General features: G+C 49.8%; 2 protein-coding genes across 4 annotated transcripts in view; one reads left to right on the plus strand and one right to left on the minus strand.

Annotated features, from left to right (window-relative positions):
- LOC147017304 (CCN family member 4-like) overlaps nt 1-20,548 on the plus strand; it is a 52,261-nt gene that overhangs the window by 5,365 nt on the left and 26,348 nt on the right. The window lies entirely within an intron of this gene.
- LOC147017305 (uncharacterized) overlaps nt 529-20,548 on the minus strand; it is a 23,888-nt gene continuing 3,868 nt past the window's right edge. Inside the window, exons 1-2 of one of the 2 annotated variants that reach the window (XR_015049432.1) lie at nt 9,178-9,419; nt 529-2,473 (exon numbers count right to left, since the gene is read on the minus strand). Coding sequence is in view for 1 of the 2 variants with exons in the window: in XM_085846801.1 (XP_085702927.1) it covers nt 2,337-2,473 (137 nt within the window). In the remaining variant the exon portion in view is untranslated. Of the gene's footprint in view, nt 2,474-9,177; nt 9,420-20,548 lie in introns of those variants that run through there. The other variant, XM_085846801.1, reaches the window with a different exon arrangement.

The following is a 20,548-nucleotide window of genomic DNA, read 5'->3' on the forward strand; positions in this document are numbered from 1 at the left end:
GCACTGAATATTATCAACAATTAGAAGAAATATTCACTAGTAGAGTGTGACAGGATTGTACAGAGGTAACAATTACCAGTGAGCTATCCAGCCTGGGTTTGTCTCTCGGCGCCGCTATGAACTGTTGGATTGGTGAGTCGCAGACAGGCCATTCCATCACAAAGTGCACCGACCCTGGGATAGACAAGTTGGTTGTCCTGTCTTTGTTAGCATTAGTCGGTGTACGTGAAGGTTCCCATGGTGTTTATCATGAAGAGTCGGCACGTTATTGCTGACGCACACAACAAATTACAAATTCCTCCCCAAATCAGCTGCAGCCGAACGGGAGGCCCGGCCAGGTCAGTTCGTGAAAGACCTGGGCCAAAACACACCCCACAAGAAGGTGTGCTCGATTGTGACCATTAATGAAGTGCAGCACCAGAATTATTTACTAGTTTGTCATCATAACAGAGTAATACTAACATCAGAAATGACAACATGAATATCTACATTAAAATTCATCATAACTACACCAACTTAGTCATCAACACCAGCAGCAGAAGAAGAATAATTTATATCAGCACAGCACTATCAGGGTTGGTGTTACAGCTGCACTCACACCTTTCCCAATCACATGATTACCTGCACTAACATTCTGCTGATCACATCACGAGCTGCACCAATATCTCTGCCAATAACATCAGCAGCTGCCCTTCTCAGGTAGTGCAGCCACTCAGGCTGTTAGCATCACAACGATAAATAGGTGCACTACTCAGTGCAGCTACTTATTGTCCCCATGATACTGACATCCTAAGTGGCTGCACTAACATCGATGCTAACAGCTGCACAATTTAACATCACCACTAAAATAGGTCTTTGTAGCAGAACAAAAATCAATATTAAGCGAACTAATAGTCACATCCAATAAGCCCTAACATCTACATAAACATCATGCCGCTTGTTTTGTTCTCGTCTCCTTCATATTCGATGGCATTCATTCCTGGCTTCTTTATAATAAACAAAAAAACATCTATTCGTTCTACCTTGTCTCAAGATCAAGGGTCCAGCTCAGTCTTACCGAATGCAGTGGTTCCACTCTGTCAGGCTTGGAAGGTTCTTGCCATGGTTGTTCAACGAGGAACGAATAGTAAAGAAACTGTTCAAGTGGGCAAATATAAATGAATTTAGTGACAGTATACCGGGTGCTTCAAAAATAGTGGACAATTTGAACGTTTTATTGTCGAAATATTCCAAAAAGTAGCAAGTTCAGTGATACATTGATGGAAAGCATCCACCATGCCATTTTCAAATCAGTCATTACCCAGCTTGTAATTGACATTTTCAATGTGTGCTCCTCTCTTCAAGCAGGCTTTGATCCTGACTCCAAAATTCTCCACAACTCGTCAGCAAGTGGCTGGGTGGTCGCCTGATGGTGATCCTCCACCTGCTGCTTCAGGACCGCGAGGGTTCATGGTTTGTTGGCATAAAGTTGACAAAAAAATGCTGCCCAAAATGTTGGGCAGCACCCAAAATAAATAATCCAATGGATTAATATCCAGGCTATAGGGAACCCACTCATGCACTGTGCCCAGGCTGATGACACGAAACAGCTGGTGGAGCAAGTCGATCGTTTCACCTGCAGTGTGTAGTGGGGAACCGTCCTGCATGAACCATGCAAGTCTGAGTTGGTTTGGAGACGGTAGTTGAATGAGATCAGAGTGTAATCAGCGTAAGACCTCACGGTACCACTCGTTCGCCGTTGACTGTCATCGTCTTACTATTGGCGTCCTCAAACCAATGCAGTCCCAGCATACCCCATCTGGCATTCAATGCACAGGAGCAAGTGGACTTGGGGGCCCTCGAGAGACATCTCAGACACCTTCTCAGGAGGCTCAGCACCCAGAAGACGTTGTGATTGTTGATAACCCCATTCAAATGGAAGTGTGCTTTATCACTGAACCACAAGGAGTTGATCCAATTTGGGTACCTTTCCATTCAGCCACTGAACTAATGACACATTGTTACTCGGCTTGCCATGTTAATCAGAGTTAGCTTATGCCTTGCAGATATGATGCCAGGGTAGAGCTTGACTTCAGAAATGAGAATGCACCACACAGATGAGGCTAAGATCACCAGTTCTCGGGAATGCCGATAGTGGGATTTCTTCGAACTTTCGAGAACAGAATCTCTCACAAGATCAATGTTCCCATGGTCTTTGGTAACACTTGGTGGATGGATGCCGTTACCTTTATTTTGATTTTTCTCACTTCCATGTGCTTGGAAGTGCTCCACAACCGCTGAATGCTCCCATTGGAAGGTCCATTACGGGTGTGAACATTGTTATACTGACTGTATCGTCAGCGCACCTGCACGTCGGATTTTGTCTCAATCCACAAAGTCACGATTTTCACTTTTTGTTCCACTGTGAACACCATAGTTGAAGTCGGGTCCAATTGGCTACTTGTTAGAAATGGCATACCACCACCACCATAACCTGCAAGAGAGAAGGGTATAGCATTAGAAATGACAATATCAGGCTGCTCAAATCGTCAACTTTTTTGGAAACACATTGTACATATGAGGCACCGCGAGGAGGAGTGATGTAAGGGACACCGGCCATTTTTGAGTTAATGCCATATAGCACTATTTTAACCCTTACCCGATCATCCGAGCCTATCATCATATCATTAAAAAATGTCGCTTACATCACTCCTCCTCGTGGGGCCTCATATATAAATTCCACTTTAGCAAGTTGCTTGTGTTGTTCTCATCAATTTAGTGTCTTACATCGATACTTTCCTTAATTTTATTTGGCCAGTGGCTGGAAATGGTTTTCTCACCCCTAATGTGAATGAACATGATCATCAGTTTTTTTTTTGTTTTCATTCATAGAATGTGTGAATAATCGTTTTCGGTTTTTGTATGAACCCCACGCACCCGAAGCATAGAATGTGTGAACCCCGCGCACCCGAAGCAAAAAGCAGATTTGAGCAATTGGTTCACATTGTCTGTCTGTCTGTCTGTCTCTGTCTACAAACGTCAATTTATGATCGAGAAACAACTTATTTAAATTGAACGTTATATTTTTAACATGAATTGGAAAACGAACATGTAGTTTTACAGTACTTTTGCTCTTAATTCATCCCGATCGCTCATGTACAGAGGAGGGAGATAATATCTTTACTCGGTTTGCCTATCTGGCAATCAAAAAAAATTGAAAATCATTCCAAACAGGAAACTTACTGTTTTTTAAGGATGTCACAAAAGACACAAACAACAGGCATGACAAACTACTGTAACGTGTGAAATAAGGTGGTGCAAAAGACGCTGCAGCAACGGCGGCAAACGTACGGAAAAATATTTTATACAGCCTTCAAAATCTTTATTTTATTTCAATTGAATTATATACTTGAACAATGTAGAACATAAATCTCCTTGTGGCACTTTCATAACCCTTCCGTTTTGTACTTGGACAAAATATTATGGCATTTTACGTCATTACACGCGGAAATCAAATTTGCCGCTCACAGACCCTGCCCATATCCTTCTATCTCAAGACTGTGTGGGGTAAGATGTTCAATGAACTCTCGACTTCTCAATACTGAATTAACTAATTTTGCTTCCGTCTCCCATTTCTTGTTTGCCACCATTTAATATCTCCCGTTGTCATATATATTATAAATATATATATATATATATATATATATATATATATATATATATATATATATATATATATATATATATATATATATATATATGCAAAACAAAAAGAGATAAATGCAAAACTCAGATTTTTCATCGGGTATGAATCATTTTGGACTTAACTATATATATATATATATATATATATATATATATATATATATATATATATATATATATATATATATATATATTGTTACGGCTGTGGAAATTCGCAATACACCATAAAGGGTCCTTAGATCAGTTATGACGCTAAGTTTATTTGCAGATAGTTCCCCACCGTTGTTTAAAGGGATTTCTTCGTGTTCACCGGGCTGCGACTGAGATAGCCATTTTTCTTTTTCTATTATTATTTTTGACAAACCTCCACGCAAGCAACAAGCCGCGTTGAAAACCATCGAACGAAAAAGGGAACCAAAAGAGTACCCTTTTGGGCGCGCGGATTTTTCCCGCCTGTTTTTCCGAGGAGTGTGACGGAGGCAGGGGGAGGGCAGCTCGCCGCCGATTGGTGGATGAACAGCGTGAGGTGGTCGGAGTGAGGGAACACCCCTTTTCGGGAACCTTCTCGAAGGGAGGTGGAGCCGAAAACGGGAAGGAGCGAAGGGCGGAGCCCCGCGCTATATAAGGCAGACCGCGCGCGGGGCTTCTCTCTGTCGGGGTCGAGTGCTCCCCTCTCTTGGTGGCCAGGGTCGAGCTCGCTCTCACACTCTCTGTCGGGGTCAACTGCTTCTCCCTGTCTGGGTTGTCGACGTCACTCTCTCTGGTCCATGAGCTCTCTCTCTGTCGGGATCGAGTGCTCCTCTCTCTTGGTGGCCAGGGTCGAGCTCGCTCTGTGTGTCTCTCTCTCTCTCTCTCTCTCTCTCTCTCTCTCTCTCTCTCTCTCTCTCTCTCTCTCTCTCTCTCTCTCTCTCTCTCTCTCTCTCTCTCTCTCTCTCTCTCTCTCTCTCTCTCTCTCTCTCTCTCTCTCTCTCTCTCTCTCTCTCTCTCTCTCTCTCTCTCTGTGTGTCTGTGTCTGTGTCTGTCCTGCGAGCGGCCTGTTGGTGGAGACGCGGACGGGAGGCGCAGCAGTGCCGGCTGTCTGGTGGACTTGCGCGTCCGGACGAGGGGTGCCGGAGAGGGTTCGCCGGCCGCGTGGGAAGCCGGAACCAGGCGCGACCATGCTGACGGTCGTGGGAGAGACTGGACCACCACTAAAGGGAGGTCTTTTCTTTTGTTTGTATGTGTTTGTGTGGGTGGCGCCGTGTCCGACAAGTAAACCTGTGTAAGTGCCTGTACATTGCTAATAATTGTTTTGTTTTGGTGTTTCAGTAACTCAGAAGCTTTCTTTTCTAATTCCGTCCTCATCTCCACACTTCTTTTGCATGCTTGCTCTCTCCTTTCATTCGTTCTCTCACCGTTTTCTTTTAGTTTTCCCAGATATTTCTCTGTTTTGCACCCGAAGCCCGCCAATGTCTGCCAGCCTCGCTTGTCATGATCACGTGGTTTCAATCGTTGGTTGGGAGCCCCGCCTCGTATCGTGCCGTTCGCTCTGCTAATTATAGCAGCCTGCTCTGTGCTGCGCTGAGCTGCAGCAGCGCCGCTATTTTGCCGGCAAAGTTCGTGCTCAGTATAGGGTGAGCGGCCCCACTGATTACCATTAGTGGTGGGGTGATAATAATAAGAACCGTCCGGGGCCATTGATCCTACATTCAAACACATTCCTAATCCACCCTGCACACGTTCGCCTTGATCTGCCATCTTGCGTATCGGAAATAATTTAAACTCGGAATTTAATGGAACCGGAGCGTCGCCTTGCACACCCTTGATCCGGTTCCGTTAATTTAGTGTGGAGGGAATGAATCTGTATCCCACTCCTGACACCAGTGTTGTAGATTTCCCGCCCGTCGGTGTGCGAACGACCGCGTCTAACCAATAGCGGTCGCTTCGCCCACTGAACGGACAATCCAGTCGTGACTTTCTGGAACAACGCCAGAAACCAGTCGCGGGTGGGTTTTTAATCCCACCACGGCCCAGTCCGTATTCTACGTGCCGAAATAGGGTCAATCACCGAATATCGATATACCTAAGTACCCGTGCGGGTAACCTACCGAGGGACCGTACCTCGGTGAAGGCCTGCTTGGACACGAACCGCTTAAGCGGTCCGTTCTGTTCTGGGATAACCGAGCGGGTATTATCGCCAGACCTCGCTGGACCCGATTCTATTTATCGGCTATTTAAAAAAAAACAAAAAAAAACTATATTCCGAGTGCAAGATGGGGCAGTTCAATGAGGGAAAGGACGCAACGAACAGGTTTACATTCACACAAGGACATTTATTATAATAAAGCACGTATGCAATTATACAAGCAACAAAGGCACAACAAAAGAACTACAACCGTCTACTTATTATGTACAGTCACTTGCACTTAACAACAGTTCCTACTTATTAGACGGGCCCACGGACACACACACACACACACACACACACACACACACACACACACACACACACACACACACACACACACACACACACACACACACACACACACACACACACAATGGTGGCAGAGGCCTTTATAACGAGCTCCAGCTCGGAGGACAGGTAAGCTGAAACCCAGAACCTATCTCGAACCTCTCCACCTCGTGTGGTCTTCAAGTTGTTCGGACCCGGGCTCCAGCGAGAGCGAGCTGGATCCAAATCGCCGTGATCCTTCCCGAGCTCCCACGAATCCTCCCGCGCTTCTGAACACGTGCTGGTGAGACGAGGCGCCGATCCTTCCCGTCGATGCGTCGCTTCCCCGAGGAACCACCTCCCGCGCTTCTCAACCAATGCTGGTGAGACGATGCACCGATCCTTCCCGTCGATGCGTCGCTTCCCCGAGGAACCACCTCCATGAAGAGGCCGATGAGTCGCACCAAGCCGGAAACCAAAATGGAGAACAAAGAGCTCCAGGAACCAAGAAGAAGAAGAAGCCACCATTCGCAGCTCGATCCGAGCAAACGGCTCAACTTCCTTCCAAAACAGAGCAGCTTGAAGCAAAAAGCTCTCCCGAGCCAAACAGAAGGCGAAGCTCACTGAGCCAGCCGAAGCAAAAAGCTTCCGAAGGCCTCAACCCTAACACAAGCCAAACAGGACCCAACGGTTTGCTGAACGGCTCCCCTGAACTCCCTTCTCCAACTCTGCCCTCTAACTCTGCACGAACAAAGAAAAGATCTCTTCCTTATCCTCTTCCGCCCTTCCCCCACTCCCGGCGTGACTCATGACTCATGCCCTCGTGCTCCATCCCCCGCTCAGCCACGGGTGGGAGGGAGTTGTTGACATCATGAGTCACGGGACGGCAGGGTGGTTCTTCCTCTTCGCAGAAGAGGGGGAGGGATGTCTCCATTGTTCGTTCTCTAACTATTAAATCGATCCGCAGCGCATCTAATCGATTTCTGAACATTTAAACAATGGAAGGAGAGCTATCTAGGGAATAAGCACTTATCGACATAGCTGACTAAAGGAACCCGTATGTTGTGTGCAATCGAATTCCAAATTCGTAACACTATATACAATGGGGAGAACAAGTATTTGATACACTGCCGATTTTGCAGGTTTTCCCACTTACAAAGCACGTAGAGGTCTGTAATTTTTATCATAGGTACACTTCAACTGTGAAAGACAGAATCTAAAACAAAAATCCTGAAAATCACATTGTATAATTTTTAAATTATTAATTTGCATTTTATTGCATGAAATAAGTATTTGATCACCGACCAACCAGTAAGAATTCCGGCTCTCACAGACCTGTTAGTTTTGTCTTTAAGAAGCCCTCCCATTCTCCACTCATTACCTGTATTAACTGCACCTGTTTGAACTCGTTATCTGCATAAAAGACAGCTGTCCACACTCAATCAATCAGACTCCAACCTCTCCACAATGGGCAAGACCAGAGAGCTGTCTAAGGACATCAGGGACAAAATTGTAGACTTGCACAAGGCTGGGATGGGCTACAGGACAATAGGCAAGCAGCTTGGTGAGAAGGCAACAACTTACTGTTGGCGCAATTATTAGAAAATGGAAGAAGTTCAAGATAACAGTCAATCTCCCTTGGTCTAGGGCTCCATGCAAGATCTCACCTCGTGGAGCCTCAATGATCATGAGAAAGGTGAGGGATCAGCCCAGAACAACACGACAGGACCTGGTCAATGACCTGAAGAGAGCTGGGACCACAGTATCAAAGAAAACCATAAGTAACACACTACGCCGTCATGGATTAAAATCCTGCAGCGCACGCAATGTCCCTCTGCTCAAGCCAGCGCATGTCCAGGCCCGTCTGAAGTTTGCCAATGACCATCTAGATGATCCAGAGGAGGAATGGGAGAAGGTCATGTGGTCTGATGAGACCAAAATAGAGCTTTTTGGTTTAAACTCCACTCGCCGTGTTTGGAGGAAGAAGAAGGATGAGTACAACCCCAAGAACACCATCCCAACCGTGAAGCATGGCGGTGGAAACATCATTCTTTGGGGATGCTTTTCTGCAAAGGGGACAGGACGACTGCACCGTATTGAGGGGAGGATAGATGGGGCCATGTATCATGAGATCTTGGCCAACAACCTCCTTCGCTCAACAAGAGCATTGAAGATGGGGCGTGGCTGGGTCTTCCAGCATGACAACGACCCGAAACACACAGCCAGGGCAACTAAGGAGTGGCTCCGTAAGAAGCATCTCAAGGTCCTGGAGTGGCCTAGCCAGTCTCCAGACCTGAACCCAATAGAAAATCTTTGGAGGGAGCTGAAAGTCTGTGTTGCCCAGCGACAGCCCCGAAACCTGAAGGATCTGGAGAAGATCTGTATGGAGGAGTGGGCCAAAATCCCTGCTGCAGTCTGTGCAAACCTGGTTAAGAACTACAGGAAACGTCTGATCTCTGTAATTGCAAACAAAGGTTTCTGTACCAAATATTAAGTTCTGTTTTTCTGATGTATCAAATACTGATGCGAAATAGGGTGAATCGCCGAATGTCGATATACCAAAATACCTGCGCGGGTAACCTACCGAGGGGTTGCACCACGCCTCAGGTCGGCTTAGGGCACGAACCGCTTAAGCGGTTCGTTCCGTGCTACAGGGATAACCGAGCGGTGTTATCGCCGACCTCGACGGTTCAGATTATTTATCGGGTGTTTAAAACCCACTACTCATTCCACGATACAAGATGGCATTTCAATGGGGTGAAAGGAGGACGCGACGAACGGGATACGTTGCACACAAGGACATTTATTATAGCAAGCACATATTACACACACACAACACAAGCAAGGAATCATGCAATACACAAGCGACAAAGAAAGTACTACTACCGACTACAATGATGTACAGTCACTTACACAGGTTGACTTCACAGACGGCGCCACCAGTTGCACACAAAAAAACCAAAGGAAAAACCCTCCTCACAGGCAAGAGGGGTAGACGGGGTCCGTAGACCTTTATTGCCGTGGATGACCGAATAGGCCCGTGAGACCGTGCTGGTTACCTGCCCCCTCAAGGGGCGACGGTCGGCGAGCCTTCTCCGGCACTCTCCTCTCGTGCGCGCCTCAACCTGGGACCACTGCTCGCAACCCTCACGACTTGGCGCCCAGAGGGAGAGACGAGCCTTCGCCGATCCAGAGCACGATGAGTCCAAACACGACGATCCAGAGCCCGAATAATCCAAACACGATGATCCAGGGCGAAGAAGAGGAGAGCTCCAACACGATGATCCAGGGCGAAGAAGAGGAGAGCTCCAACACGACGTCCAGAGAGAGAGAGAGAGAGAGAGAGAGAGAGAGAGAGAGAGAGAGAGAGAGAGAGAGAGAGAGAGAGAGAGAGAGAGAGAGAGAGAGAGAGAGAGAGAGAGAGAGAGAGAGAGAGAGAGAGAGAGAGAGAGAGAGAGAGAGAGAGAGAGAGAGAGAGAGAGAGAGAGAGAGAGAGAGAGAGAGAGAGAGAGAGAGAGAGAGAGAGAGAGACACACAGAGCGAGCTCGACCCTGGCCACCAAGAGAGAGGAGCAGGCTGCTATAATTAGCAGAGCGAACGGCACGATACGAGGCGGGGCTCCCAACCAACGATTGAAACCACGTGATCATGACAGGCGAGGCTGGCAGACATTGGCGGGCTTCGGGTGCAAAACAGAGAAATATCTGGGAAAACTAAAAGAAAACGGTGAGAGAACGAATGAAAGGAGAGAGCAAGCATGCAAAAGAAGTGTGGAGATGAGGACGGAATTAGAAAAGAAAGCTTCTGAGTTACTGAAACACCAAAACAAAACAATTATTAGCAATGTACAGGCACTTACACAGGTTTACTTGTCGGACACGGCGCCACCCACACAAACACATACAAACAAAAGAAAAGACCTCCCTTTAGTGGTGGTCCAGTCTCTCCCACGACCGTCAGCATGGTCGCGCCTGGTTCCGGCTTCCCACGCGGCCGGCGAACCCTCTCCGGCACCCCTCGTCCGGACGCGCAAGTCCACCAGACAGCCGGCACTGCTGCGCCTCCCGTCCGCGTCTCCACCAACAGGCCGCTCGCAGGACAGACACAGACACAGACACACAGAGAGAGAGAGAGAGAGAGAGAGAGAGAGAGAGAGAGAGAGAGAGAGAGAGAGAGAGAGAGAGAGAGAGAGAGAGAGAGAGAGAGAGAGAGAGAGAGAGAGAGAGAGAGAGAGAGAGAGAGAGAGAGAGAGAGAGAGAGAGAGAGAGAGAGAGAGAGAGAGAGAGAGAGAGAGAGAGAGAGAGAGAGAGAGAGAGAGAGAGAGAGAGAGAGAGAGAGAGAGAGAGAGAGAGTCCAACACGATGATCCAGGCAGGAGAAAGGCCGAGCCCACGCGAGGTCCGCCCGATATATCACGGGGCTCCGCCACTTCGCTCCATCCCCTTTTTGGCTCTGCCTCTCCTCTCGCCCTTTCGAGAAGCTCCTCGAAAAGGGGCGTTCCATCCTCACGACCGCCTCACACCCCATATCCACCAATCGCCAGCGAGCTCTCGCAGCCTCTCCCGTCAGCCCCAGCGCCGCAAAACAGGTGGGAAAACTCACGCGCCGTTGTAGGCCTTTCATGGGGCCTTCGTTTGAAGTCTTCGGACGGTCCAAAATAACGATACAACAGAAAAACGGCTATCTCAGAGTCGCAGCCCAATGAATCACACGAATTCCCTTTAAGCAACGGTGGGGAACTATCTGCACATAAACTTAGCGTCATAACTGATCTGAGGACCCTTTATGGTGTATTGCAAATTTCCACAGCCGTAACACTACCCCCTCCCTTTTTTACAGACTCGTCCCGAGTCGTCGAATTTTCACTTGCCATCATGTGTAAGTTCTCCGCAAGTACGTTTTATCTTCGGATCCCTGAGTGCGACATTCAGTGTATTCGTATCCCGAAAATAAATAACCTACGGGCTGATTAACTAACTAAACAAACCCACTCATACAGACGACTTAACTAAATTGCTGGCGCTAAGACATACATGCCGGGGGCGCAAAACACATTTACATTGTACACCTTAACCTTACAAATTTACACTAACCCATGGCCCAGGATCTATGGACTCTGCGGGAAGAAACAGCCGTCACAAGCAGGGGGCCAGGCTGCTTAAACGCAGTCCAAGGCCTCCCCCTTCTTAAATGAGTGCAGTGAACTGACAAACATTGCACGGGCTGCCAGTGCAGTCCCGTGTTGCAGCTGCCAACAGGGCAATCCTTGTAGCTTGTGCGACGATCCCGGCGCACATGGTAATGAATAGGGGGGGGGATGCAAAACACAACGGGGCAGCAGGCATGGGTCATGGCAAAGGCAGGCAGGCAAGGCATGGCATGACAAGGCCGCTGTAGCAAACACAGCCGGCAGGTGAAGTGGCCGGCACAGGCCTTGCAGCAAAAACTGCCGGCAGACGATCGACCGGCACAGGCCTTGCAGCAACAGCCAGCAGATGACGATCGAACCGGCACAGGCCTTGCAGCAACAGCCAGCAGATGAAGTGGCCTGCCTCTTGCCTTGAAATGGAGGTTGGTGGAGGGAGTGCGGTGGTGCTGGCCAATCGGAAGGCAGGCTCTGACCAACCCTACTGTCTCCCTCCCAACCTATCGCCTTTGCCTGTCTCTGTCCATACCCACCCCCTCAATTTGTCAAAACCCAATTCAGCCCCAACTTATTTTTTTGTTTTTATTTTTACTTTCCCACTATGAATCGTCCCCTAACCCCCTTTATCATCTTTGTTCGGCTAACCTATCCTGTCCTAGCCTACTCCCAACCCCTACGTTCCCTTCCCGGAGGGGAATGAGGGAGAGCTAGCTTCCTGTGTCGAGGCCCAACTTAAGCCTCAGGATGGCCTCCTCAGATCTCAGCGATCTCAACCCAAAGTGGGTCCAGCGGCCCACAACGAGAGCGAAGGGATGGATTGTGCAGTTGGGTTCACGTCCTTATCTAACCTAACATTTATTAACCCTAAACTACCCCGGGGCTTTCAACAAGCGCCTCTCGCTTAAACTATCGGTTCGATCAACCCAGATTCCCATCGCCTGTGTTGGTGTCCTCTCAATTTCGGGCCATGCCCCCCAATTGTTCTTCCCATGCCCTCACACGGTCTCACGGCTGGGACGCGTGGCTCCCTTGGCAGCAACTACCCTCTGCCGATTCTCCAACAACGGCACCCCTGGGCACTCCACTGCCTCCGAGCCTACCAGCTCCCGAAACACCGGGGAGTGCCCTCCATGGCGACTCCCCTGAAACGCTCATGTGGCAGGCTGGCGCCCCGGGCCCCTTTCCGAGGGTCACCCGTGCCCAGTGCACTGTCCCCGTGGCCAATGGTGCCCCGGGCCCCCGCATCATGCGGGCGCACCCGTGCCCACTATGCTATCCCGGCCTCCCATGGCCCTTGGCCTACCACGGCCGACTGCCCGGGGTACCCACCCAGCGATACTCACCGTTCGTAGCCATGCTCCCAGCCCATCAACAGGGCTGCCGCACGCTCCAATCGGGTATCGAGCAGACTTTCCCACCAACAACAAAACGACCTCCATTTTTGTCAATTTGACTAACCCCCTAACTCACATTACTCTGACCCCAGGGTCCCTTGGGCGGGAATCACTCCTCCCCCAATCACTCATCGCACCATGCATTCCCCAATCACTCCATTCACACAGACCCGCTGGCCTCACTCACTCATCAAGCACGTTTCCACTTTCCACACACACCACTGAATCCTGCCATTCTGCTCACTAAATCCCCTAACTACCTCGTGCTCCCACGTCATCCCTTACACTATAGCACGGTCCTTTTAACACTACGTAGCTAAGCTACATCCCCTCTACCCACTCACATAACAGTCTGTCACTGTCTCCAAAATGTCATTTTCCCCATTTCCCTTCCTAAATCTGACCTAAATCCCTCTACCTAATCCATTCCACACGGGCTCCATGAGGACTTACCCCTGCCCCATGAAGCCAGTCCAGCTATGCTAACCAATCCCCCTAATTAGTGGTATCCTGTGCCCTGGCCAAGGGGGTCTTCCACCCCTTGCCCGGGAATCCTGTTCACCCAAAGCGAGGCTTGCTTTTTTTTTTTAAATGCGCGCGCACCAGCGCGGCAACTCGAAACCTGCGCACCTTTCCCCGTGATGTCATGGCAGCTGTTCGCGCACCTCGTCCCTCCTCGGACGGTACCATCCGGCAGGGATCTCCCCTCCTGCCGGATTCCAACGCTACGTGCAGCCATGACGTCACCCTGCGCATCAAAAAAAAACAAGCCTCGCGTTTCAAGGGGTTCCCCACACGAACACGTGGTCTGCCTGTCGGAGCTTCACACACACGCCGCGTGGAGAACCCGTCCGGTCCAAATCCGTTACCCAGCCGAGCTTTTGTCCGTCCGCGGGATCGGCAACATCCACCGCTGGCGTTTACGGACCGGGTTTCACTCCCGCAAGCGCGCACGTGGCGGTCTCATGCAAAGCACGGCCCGAACCTCACGCTCGCTGCTGGGTAAACCCGACGCGGTCCCCAATCCAGCTACGGCCGCTACCCGGCCTCTATCCCTTATCTGTTGCCGTCGTCATCTCCATTCGACCCACGCACACCTGCGTGTCACGACGCTCACACTCCATTCCATGACACTCACTCTCGGAGACGCGGCTGCGTGCTCCCGCATGCCGACCGTCATCTCCCTTGCATACCACTCTCTCACACACACGGTCTCTCTTGCACTCGGCCGTTCACTCACACATGCCCTCTCACTCGCACACGTGGTTCCACTCATACACTGCCTTTCACTCACACAGGGTGTTTCATCCACACACAGCGTTCTGGGAGGCACGCACCTCGGCTCACTCGCAACCTCGTACACCATTTCCTCACACATGCGGTCCCTTTCACTCACACTATGCGCGCTTTGCAGCACACATTTCGCCTCACTCCTGAACACACACACAATAACAATCACGCTGGGGATTTGCACCACCACAAGAGGTTCTGGGGCTTCCATACCCCCCAAGCTCTCCGTGCACCCGTCGACAGCACTCGCCTCCTCAACTCCGCGAAGCTCGACCGGACCCACCTGGTCGTGATCAGCTTCAAGGGAGAATAGCGTCTCCCTCCGTTCCCGAAGGAGGCTATCCAGCTGCTTGTACCGGGTCACGACACCGTCCGCCAGCTCTCCCCCATGGTCCTCCACTACCTCAATGTGTGTGTGCTCGTCCTTAACCCCGTCTTTATCGTGTAGTCTCTCCCCTACTTTTTCTATCTCCCGAGTCTATACATTTTATTTCTGTTGCCTCTTCGTGTCTATTTAATTTAGTCTCGACTCGGTCTATCTCCCGTGTCTCTAGCAATACTTCCTTTTCCTTCGTCGTTTGTTATTTCCATCGTCTCCATTTTTATTTGCGTCTCCTTTATCAGAGTTTGCCCTAATTGTTCTTTCATCCGACGAGTGGTGTCAATCAAGTCCTGCACCACTAACATTACTCCTTGTGTTGCTGTCACACATCCCACCTTATTGTGCCGTTCTACTTCCTGGCTCCTTTTGAGTTGTTCTTTCTCTTTCCGGAGTTTTTCCATCTCTGTAGACTCAAATTTTGCTCTCCCCTCGAGCTGGTTAATTTCAAACTCATATAGTTTTTGTTTTCTCTCCCACTGTTCCTCATGCTTTTCAGCCTGCAATCTCATCTTTTTTCATTTTCTTGATCTCCCTTTCCTGTTTCCTTCGTTCTTCTGTCACTATCTCCTCGTACTCCAACCTTGTTTTTTCCTTTTGTTAGTTCAGTTTCAAATTCATACTCTTTTTGCTTTTTATTCCACTGTCTTTCTTGTTCCTCATTCTGCAATTTCGTTATTTCCTTCAATTGGCTGATTTCCTTCTCCTGTCTCAATCGTTCTTCTTTTTGTTTTTCATTCCACTGTTTTTCTTGTTCCTCATTCTTTAATCTGGCCTTCGCTTCCAGCTGTTCGATCTGTACAGTGTGGTTCCTTAACGTTTCATTCTCTGCTGTCGTTCTTTCTTCTCTCACCATCCCCAACTCGTTTTGTAATTCCGTCTCTTTATTTTGGTGTTTCTGTAACTCAGAAGCTTTCTTTTCTAATTCCTTTCTCACCTCCACACACTCCGACCTTGCTTTGGCTTCCAACTGTTTGATCTGTACAGTATGGTTCCTTAACGTTTCGTTCTCTGCTGTCGTTCTCTCTTCCCTCAACATTCGCAACTCGTTTTGTAATTCATTCTCTTTGTTTTGATGTTCACGTAACTCAGAATTTTTTTCCCATTTTTCCCTTCTGGCCTCACCTCTTTTGCATGCTTCCTCCCACAATTCGTTAATTTCCTCACTGTATCTCTCTAGGTCTTCCTGCCATTCCTTTCCTATTTCTATCTCCCGTTCTAGGCTTTCTCTGTCCTGATTGCCTGATCTTACCTCTTCCTTCAGTTGCTTTACTTCCAAATCGTGTTCGCATTTTTTCTCTTCCAACTTTTTTTCCCATTCTTCTTCCATGTGCTTTCTTTACCAATTGGAGTTTGGAGTTACCAATTCGCTCCTCCTCCATTCTCTTGCTTAGCTCGCTCGTCCCTTGTTCCCACTTATGGATACTCAACTCTATTTTCCTCACTTTTCCCTTTAGTTCTTCGAACTGTCTTGACTTTTCCAACCATTCTTCTTCCCTCTGCTCCAGATGTTCCTCTCCTCTTTTTATCATCTCTTCTCGGATTTCTATTATCTTTTTGCCTGCTTCTACCTCTTCCTTCAGTTTTTTTATTCCAAATCGTGTTCACATTTTTCCTTTTCTCGCTTTGTTTGCCTTTGTTCTTCCTCCCTCCTTTCTTCCTGTACATCGGCCCATCGTTGTGACTCCGTTCGCACGTAATCCTCATGAACCCTGTCAACGTGCCGCCGTGCCTCGTCCAATTCAAAGGAAAACGAATGCAATTCCCCTATACAGTTGTCACCATTCCTCCACCGCTGCAAGGACTTCGACACTTGCCTCCGAAGCCCGTCAATGCATGCTCCGGCATCCTGCCACGCCTGCCATGGCGCCTGCCGCGACCACGTGGTCTGAAGCGGTGGCTGAAAGCACTCACCTCGTATCGTGCCGTTCATTGTGCTAAAATAGCCGCCTGCTCCGTGCCGCGCCAAGGTGTGATCGCGCCGCCATCTTGCGACTCCGTTTGCCGGCAAAGTTCATGCTCAGAATATGAGGGTGAGCTCCCCCATGGATTATAATTACAAGAACCGTCCCGGGCCATGGATTCTACATTAGTACACATATCTAATCCACCCGGCACCCGTTCGCCTTGAAATGCTATCTTATCCCTCGGAATTTAATTTAACTCGCTCGAATTTGGTGGGAATCGAGGGTCGCTCCACTCACCCCTGAACCGATTCCCGTGAATTTAGTTGGAGACGGGGTGGATTCGAATCTCACTCCCGGACACCAGTGTTACGAATTCTGGCCCGCCAGGCGTGCGAGCGATTGCGTAACTCCAATCGCAACCGCGTCGCCCACCAGACGGACAATTCAGTCGTGACCCTCCTGGAACTACCGCCAGGAGCCAGTCACAGGTGGGGGTTTAACCTCACCACGAGCGTGCCAATTGCCCACCCGCGCAGGATAGGGTTGCTCGCTAAATTCGACCTACCTAAGTACCTGCGCGAGTAGTCGACCAGGCGATCGTACCTCGCCACAGGTCGGCCTAGGACACGAACCGCTTTAGCAGTCCGTTCCGTGCTACAGTGATAACCGAACGGTGTTATCGCCGACCTCGATGGATCAGATTCTCTTCTTTACCCTGGGTGTTCAAAACCCACTTCTAATTTATTCCGCGATTCAAGATGGCACTTTTAAGGGGGAAAGAGACGACGAACGGGATACGTTGCACACAAGGACATTTATTTTAGCAAGCACATTTTACACATACAACACAAGCAAGGAATCATGCAATATACAAGCGACAAAGAAAGTACTACTACCGACTACGATGATGTACAGTCACTTACACAGGTTTACTTAACAGACGGCGCTACCAGTTGCACACAAAAAAAACCAAAGGAAAAACCCTCCTCACAGGCAAGGGGGTAGACGGGGACCGTAGACCTTTATTGCCGTAGGCCGTGGGTGACTGAATAGGCCCACGAGACCGTGCTGGTTACCTGCCCCCTCGAGGGGCGACGGTCGGCGAGCCTTCTCCGGCACTCTCCGCTCGTGCACGCCTCAGCCCAGGACCACTGCTCGCAACCCTCACGACTTGGCGCCCAGAGGGAGAGACAAGCCTTCGCCGATCCAGAGCCCACTTTGACGATCCAGAGCCCGACGAGTCCAAACACGACGATCCAGAGCCCGAAGACTCCAAACACGACGATCCAGGGCCCGAAGACTCCAAACACGACGATCCAGGGCCCGAAGACTCCAAACACGACGATCCAGGGCCCGAAGAATCCAAACACGACGATCCAGGGCCCAAAGAATCCAAACACGACGATCCAGGGCCCAAAGAATCCAAACACGACGATCCAGGGCCCGAAGAATCCAAACACGACGATCCAGGGCCCGAAGAATCCAAACACGACAATCCAGAGCCCGACGAATCCAAACACGACGATCCAGAGCCCGAAGAGTCCAAACATGACGATCCAGGGCGAAGAAGGGGAGAGCTCAAACACGACGTCCACCAAGAGAGAGAAGCACTCGACACCGACAGAGAGAGGAAGAATTCAACACAATGATCCAGGCAGGAGAGAGGCCGAGCCCACGCGCGGTCCGCCCGATATATCGCGGGGCTCCGCCCCTTCACTCCACCCCCTTTTTGGCTCCGCCTCTCCTCTAGCCCTTTCGAGAAGCTCCTCGAAAAGGGGCGTTACCTCCTCGCGGCCGCCTCACACCCCGTATCCACCAATCGTCAGCGAGCTCTCGCAGCCTCTCCCGTCAGCTCCGGCACCGCAAAAAAAGGCGGGAAAACTCGCGTGCCGTTGTAGGCCTTTCACGGGGCCTTCGTTTGAAGTCTTCGGACGGTCCAAAATACTGATAGAACAGAAAAACAGCTATCTCAAAGAGTCGCAGCCCGATGAATCACACGAATTCCCTTTAAACAATGGTGGGGAACTATCTGCACATAAACTTAGCGTCATAACTGATCTTAGGACCCTTTATGGTGTATTGCGAATTTCCACAGCTGTATATATGTGTATATATATATATATATATATATATATATATATATATATATATATATATATATATATATATATATATATTCACGCCCGCCGGCGTGCGGTCGGCCGCTTTCCACGAATCGCAACCGCGTCGCCCACCGGACGGACAATTCAGTCGTGACCCTCCTGGAACTATCGCCAGAAACCAGTCACGGGTGGGGGTTTAACCTCACCACAGCCCAGTCCGCATTCTACCCGCGCGAAATAGGGTCACTCGCCGAGTATCAAAATACCTAAGAACTCGCACGGGTGACCTACCGAGGGGCCATACCTTGCCACAGGTCGGCTTGGGACACGAACCGCTTAAGCGGTTCGTTCCGTTCTACAGCGATAACCGAGCGGGTTTTATCGCCGAGCTCTACGGATCCGATTCTCCTTACTGGGTGTTTAAAACCCAACTAATTATTCCGCGATGCAAGATGGCATTTTCAATGGAGAATAGAGGACGCAACAAACGGGATACATTTCACACAAGGACATTTATTCACTATCTACACGTATTCAGGCAAGGCAGTCATGCAATGTACAAGAAACAAATAGAAAGCAATACAACCGACTACAATGAGAATGTACATGCACTTAACAGACGGCGCCACGACAACATTCATTCAAAAACCCAAAAGAAACACAAGAAAAGACCCCCATCACAGACAAGGGGGTCAGGCTGGACCACTTGGATCTTTATGGCACAGGACCTGGGAGACCGAACGGGTCCCGCGAGACCGTAGCAGTTTACCTGCACCCTCGAGCTGCCTCGATGGTTGGCGAGCTCTCTCTGGCACTCTCCTCCACAGACGCGTAGGTTCGCACCCCACAGCCGGCTGAGCTGCCCCTCCCGTCCGCGTCTCCGGTACATCGCCCGGACTCTCCACTGACCCACACCTCTGGTGTACGGGTCGCTCCACAGACCCAGAGATCAAGACAAGACCAGACCAGACCAAGAGAAGGGCACAAAACGAAGAGAGGAGACCAGACCAGGAGAAGAGCGCCAACGAAGAGGAGGAGACCAGACCAGGAGAAGAGCGCCAACGAAGAGAGACAGCCCAAGGCGGCTGTCCGCCTTATCTAGCCTGCGGCTCCGCCCTTCGCCCCTCCCCGTTTTCGGCTCCGCCTCCCTTTGAGAAGCTTCTCGAAAAGGGGCGTTTCTCAACTCCGACCGCCTCACTCCTCGTATCCACCAATCGCGAGCGAGCCACCTCGCCCTTCTCGTCACACCAGACTCGGAGAAAATAGGCGGTAAAAAGCCCACACGTAATCACAGTTCCTTCCTTGGTCCCTTTACTTGGCGCCCTCGGACGGCTTTCGACGCGGAAAGGGTTGTAGTGTGGTTTGTGGAGGATGGCGTTTGCAAGCTGGCGTAGTGTCGAAGATGGTTAAATGGTGGTGGTGTTGTTGTTGTGGCGATTGTAGCGTGGTTGGCGTTGTGGCGTAGTTGGTGGTGGTTGTTGTAATGGTGGGCGAGATATGTCGGTTCAAAATAACGATAGAAAAAGAAAAACACTATCTCAAAGGGTCACAGCCCGGTGAACACGAATAAACCCCATGAAACAATGCTGGGGAAATCTAACTGAACTAAGGACCCTTTATGGTGTTCTGCGAATTTCCACAGCCGTAACAATATATTTATATGTGTATATATTGTTACGATGATGGAAATTCACAGAACACCGTTCAGGTTCCCCAGAGATCAGTTATTTTGATAAGTACGTGTTTTAGGTTAGATTCCCCACCGATGTGTAACGGGTCTTGGTCGTGTGCCGGACTGTGAATCTTTGAGGTAGCCGTTATTCTTTTCTGCCTTTTATTTTCAACAACATCTCAACAACGCTATCAACAATGCTATCAACTCCACAACACCGCCATCTTCTCGACAGCGCCATCAACATCGCGACACCATCACGCCCTCCTCAGCAACAGCGGCAAAATGCCGTTGTCGCAGACACGCCGCACCGCATTGGAAGCCACAATCCACCGTCCGTGTGCAAATCAGCCGCTTCGCGGCTGATTTTCATATTCGGATCAAGATGGGCTCTGCCTCGGAAAAAGCCAGCCAATCCGAAATGGGGTTTCCACCAGGGGTGAAAGGGCAGAGGTGAAAGTCGGCGGAGCCAGCCTCGGGTGAAGGTTCGAAGGGCGGGCACCCCCACCTGATAACAAGGGCGGAGTCGCGTCCCAAGAGC

This window comes from Eptatretus burgeri, chromosome 11 (assembly GCF_056783735.1).
Source record: "Eptatretus burgeri isolate ZD-2024b chromosome 11, Ebu_testis_v1, whole genome shotgun sequence".
Classification (NCBI taxonomy): Eukaryota; Metazoa; Chordata; class Myxini; order Myxiniformes; family Myxinidae; genus Eptatretus; species Eptatretus burgeri.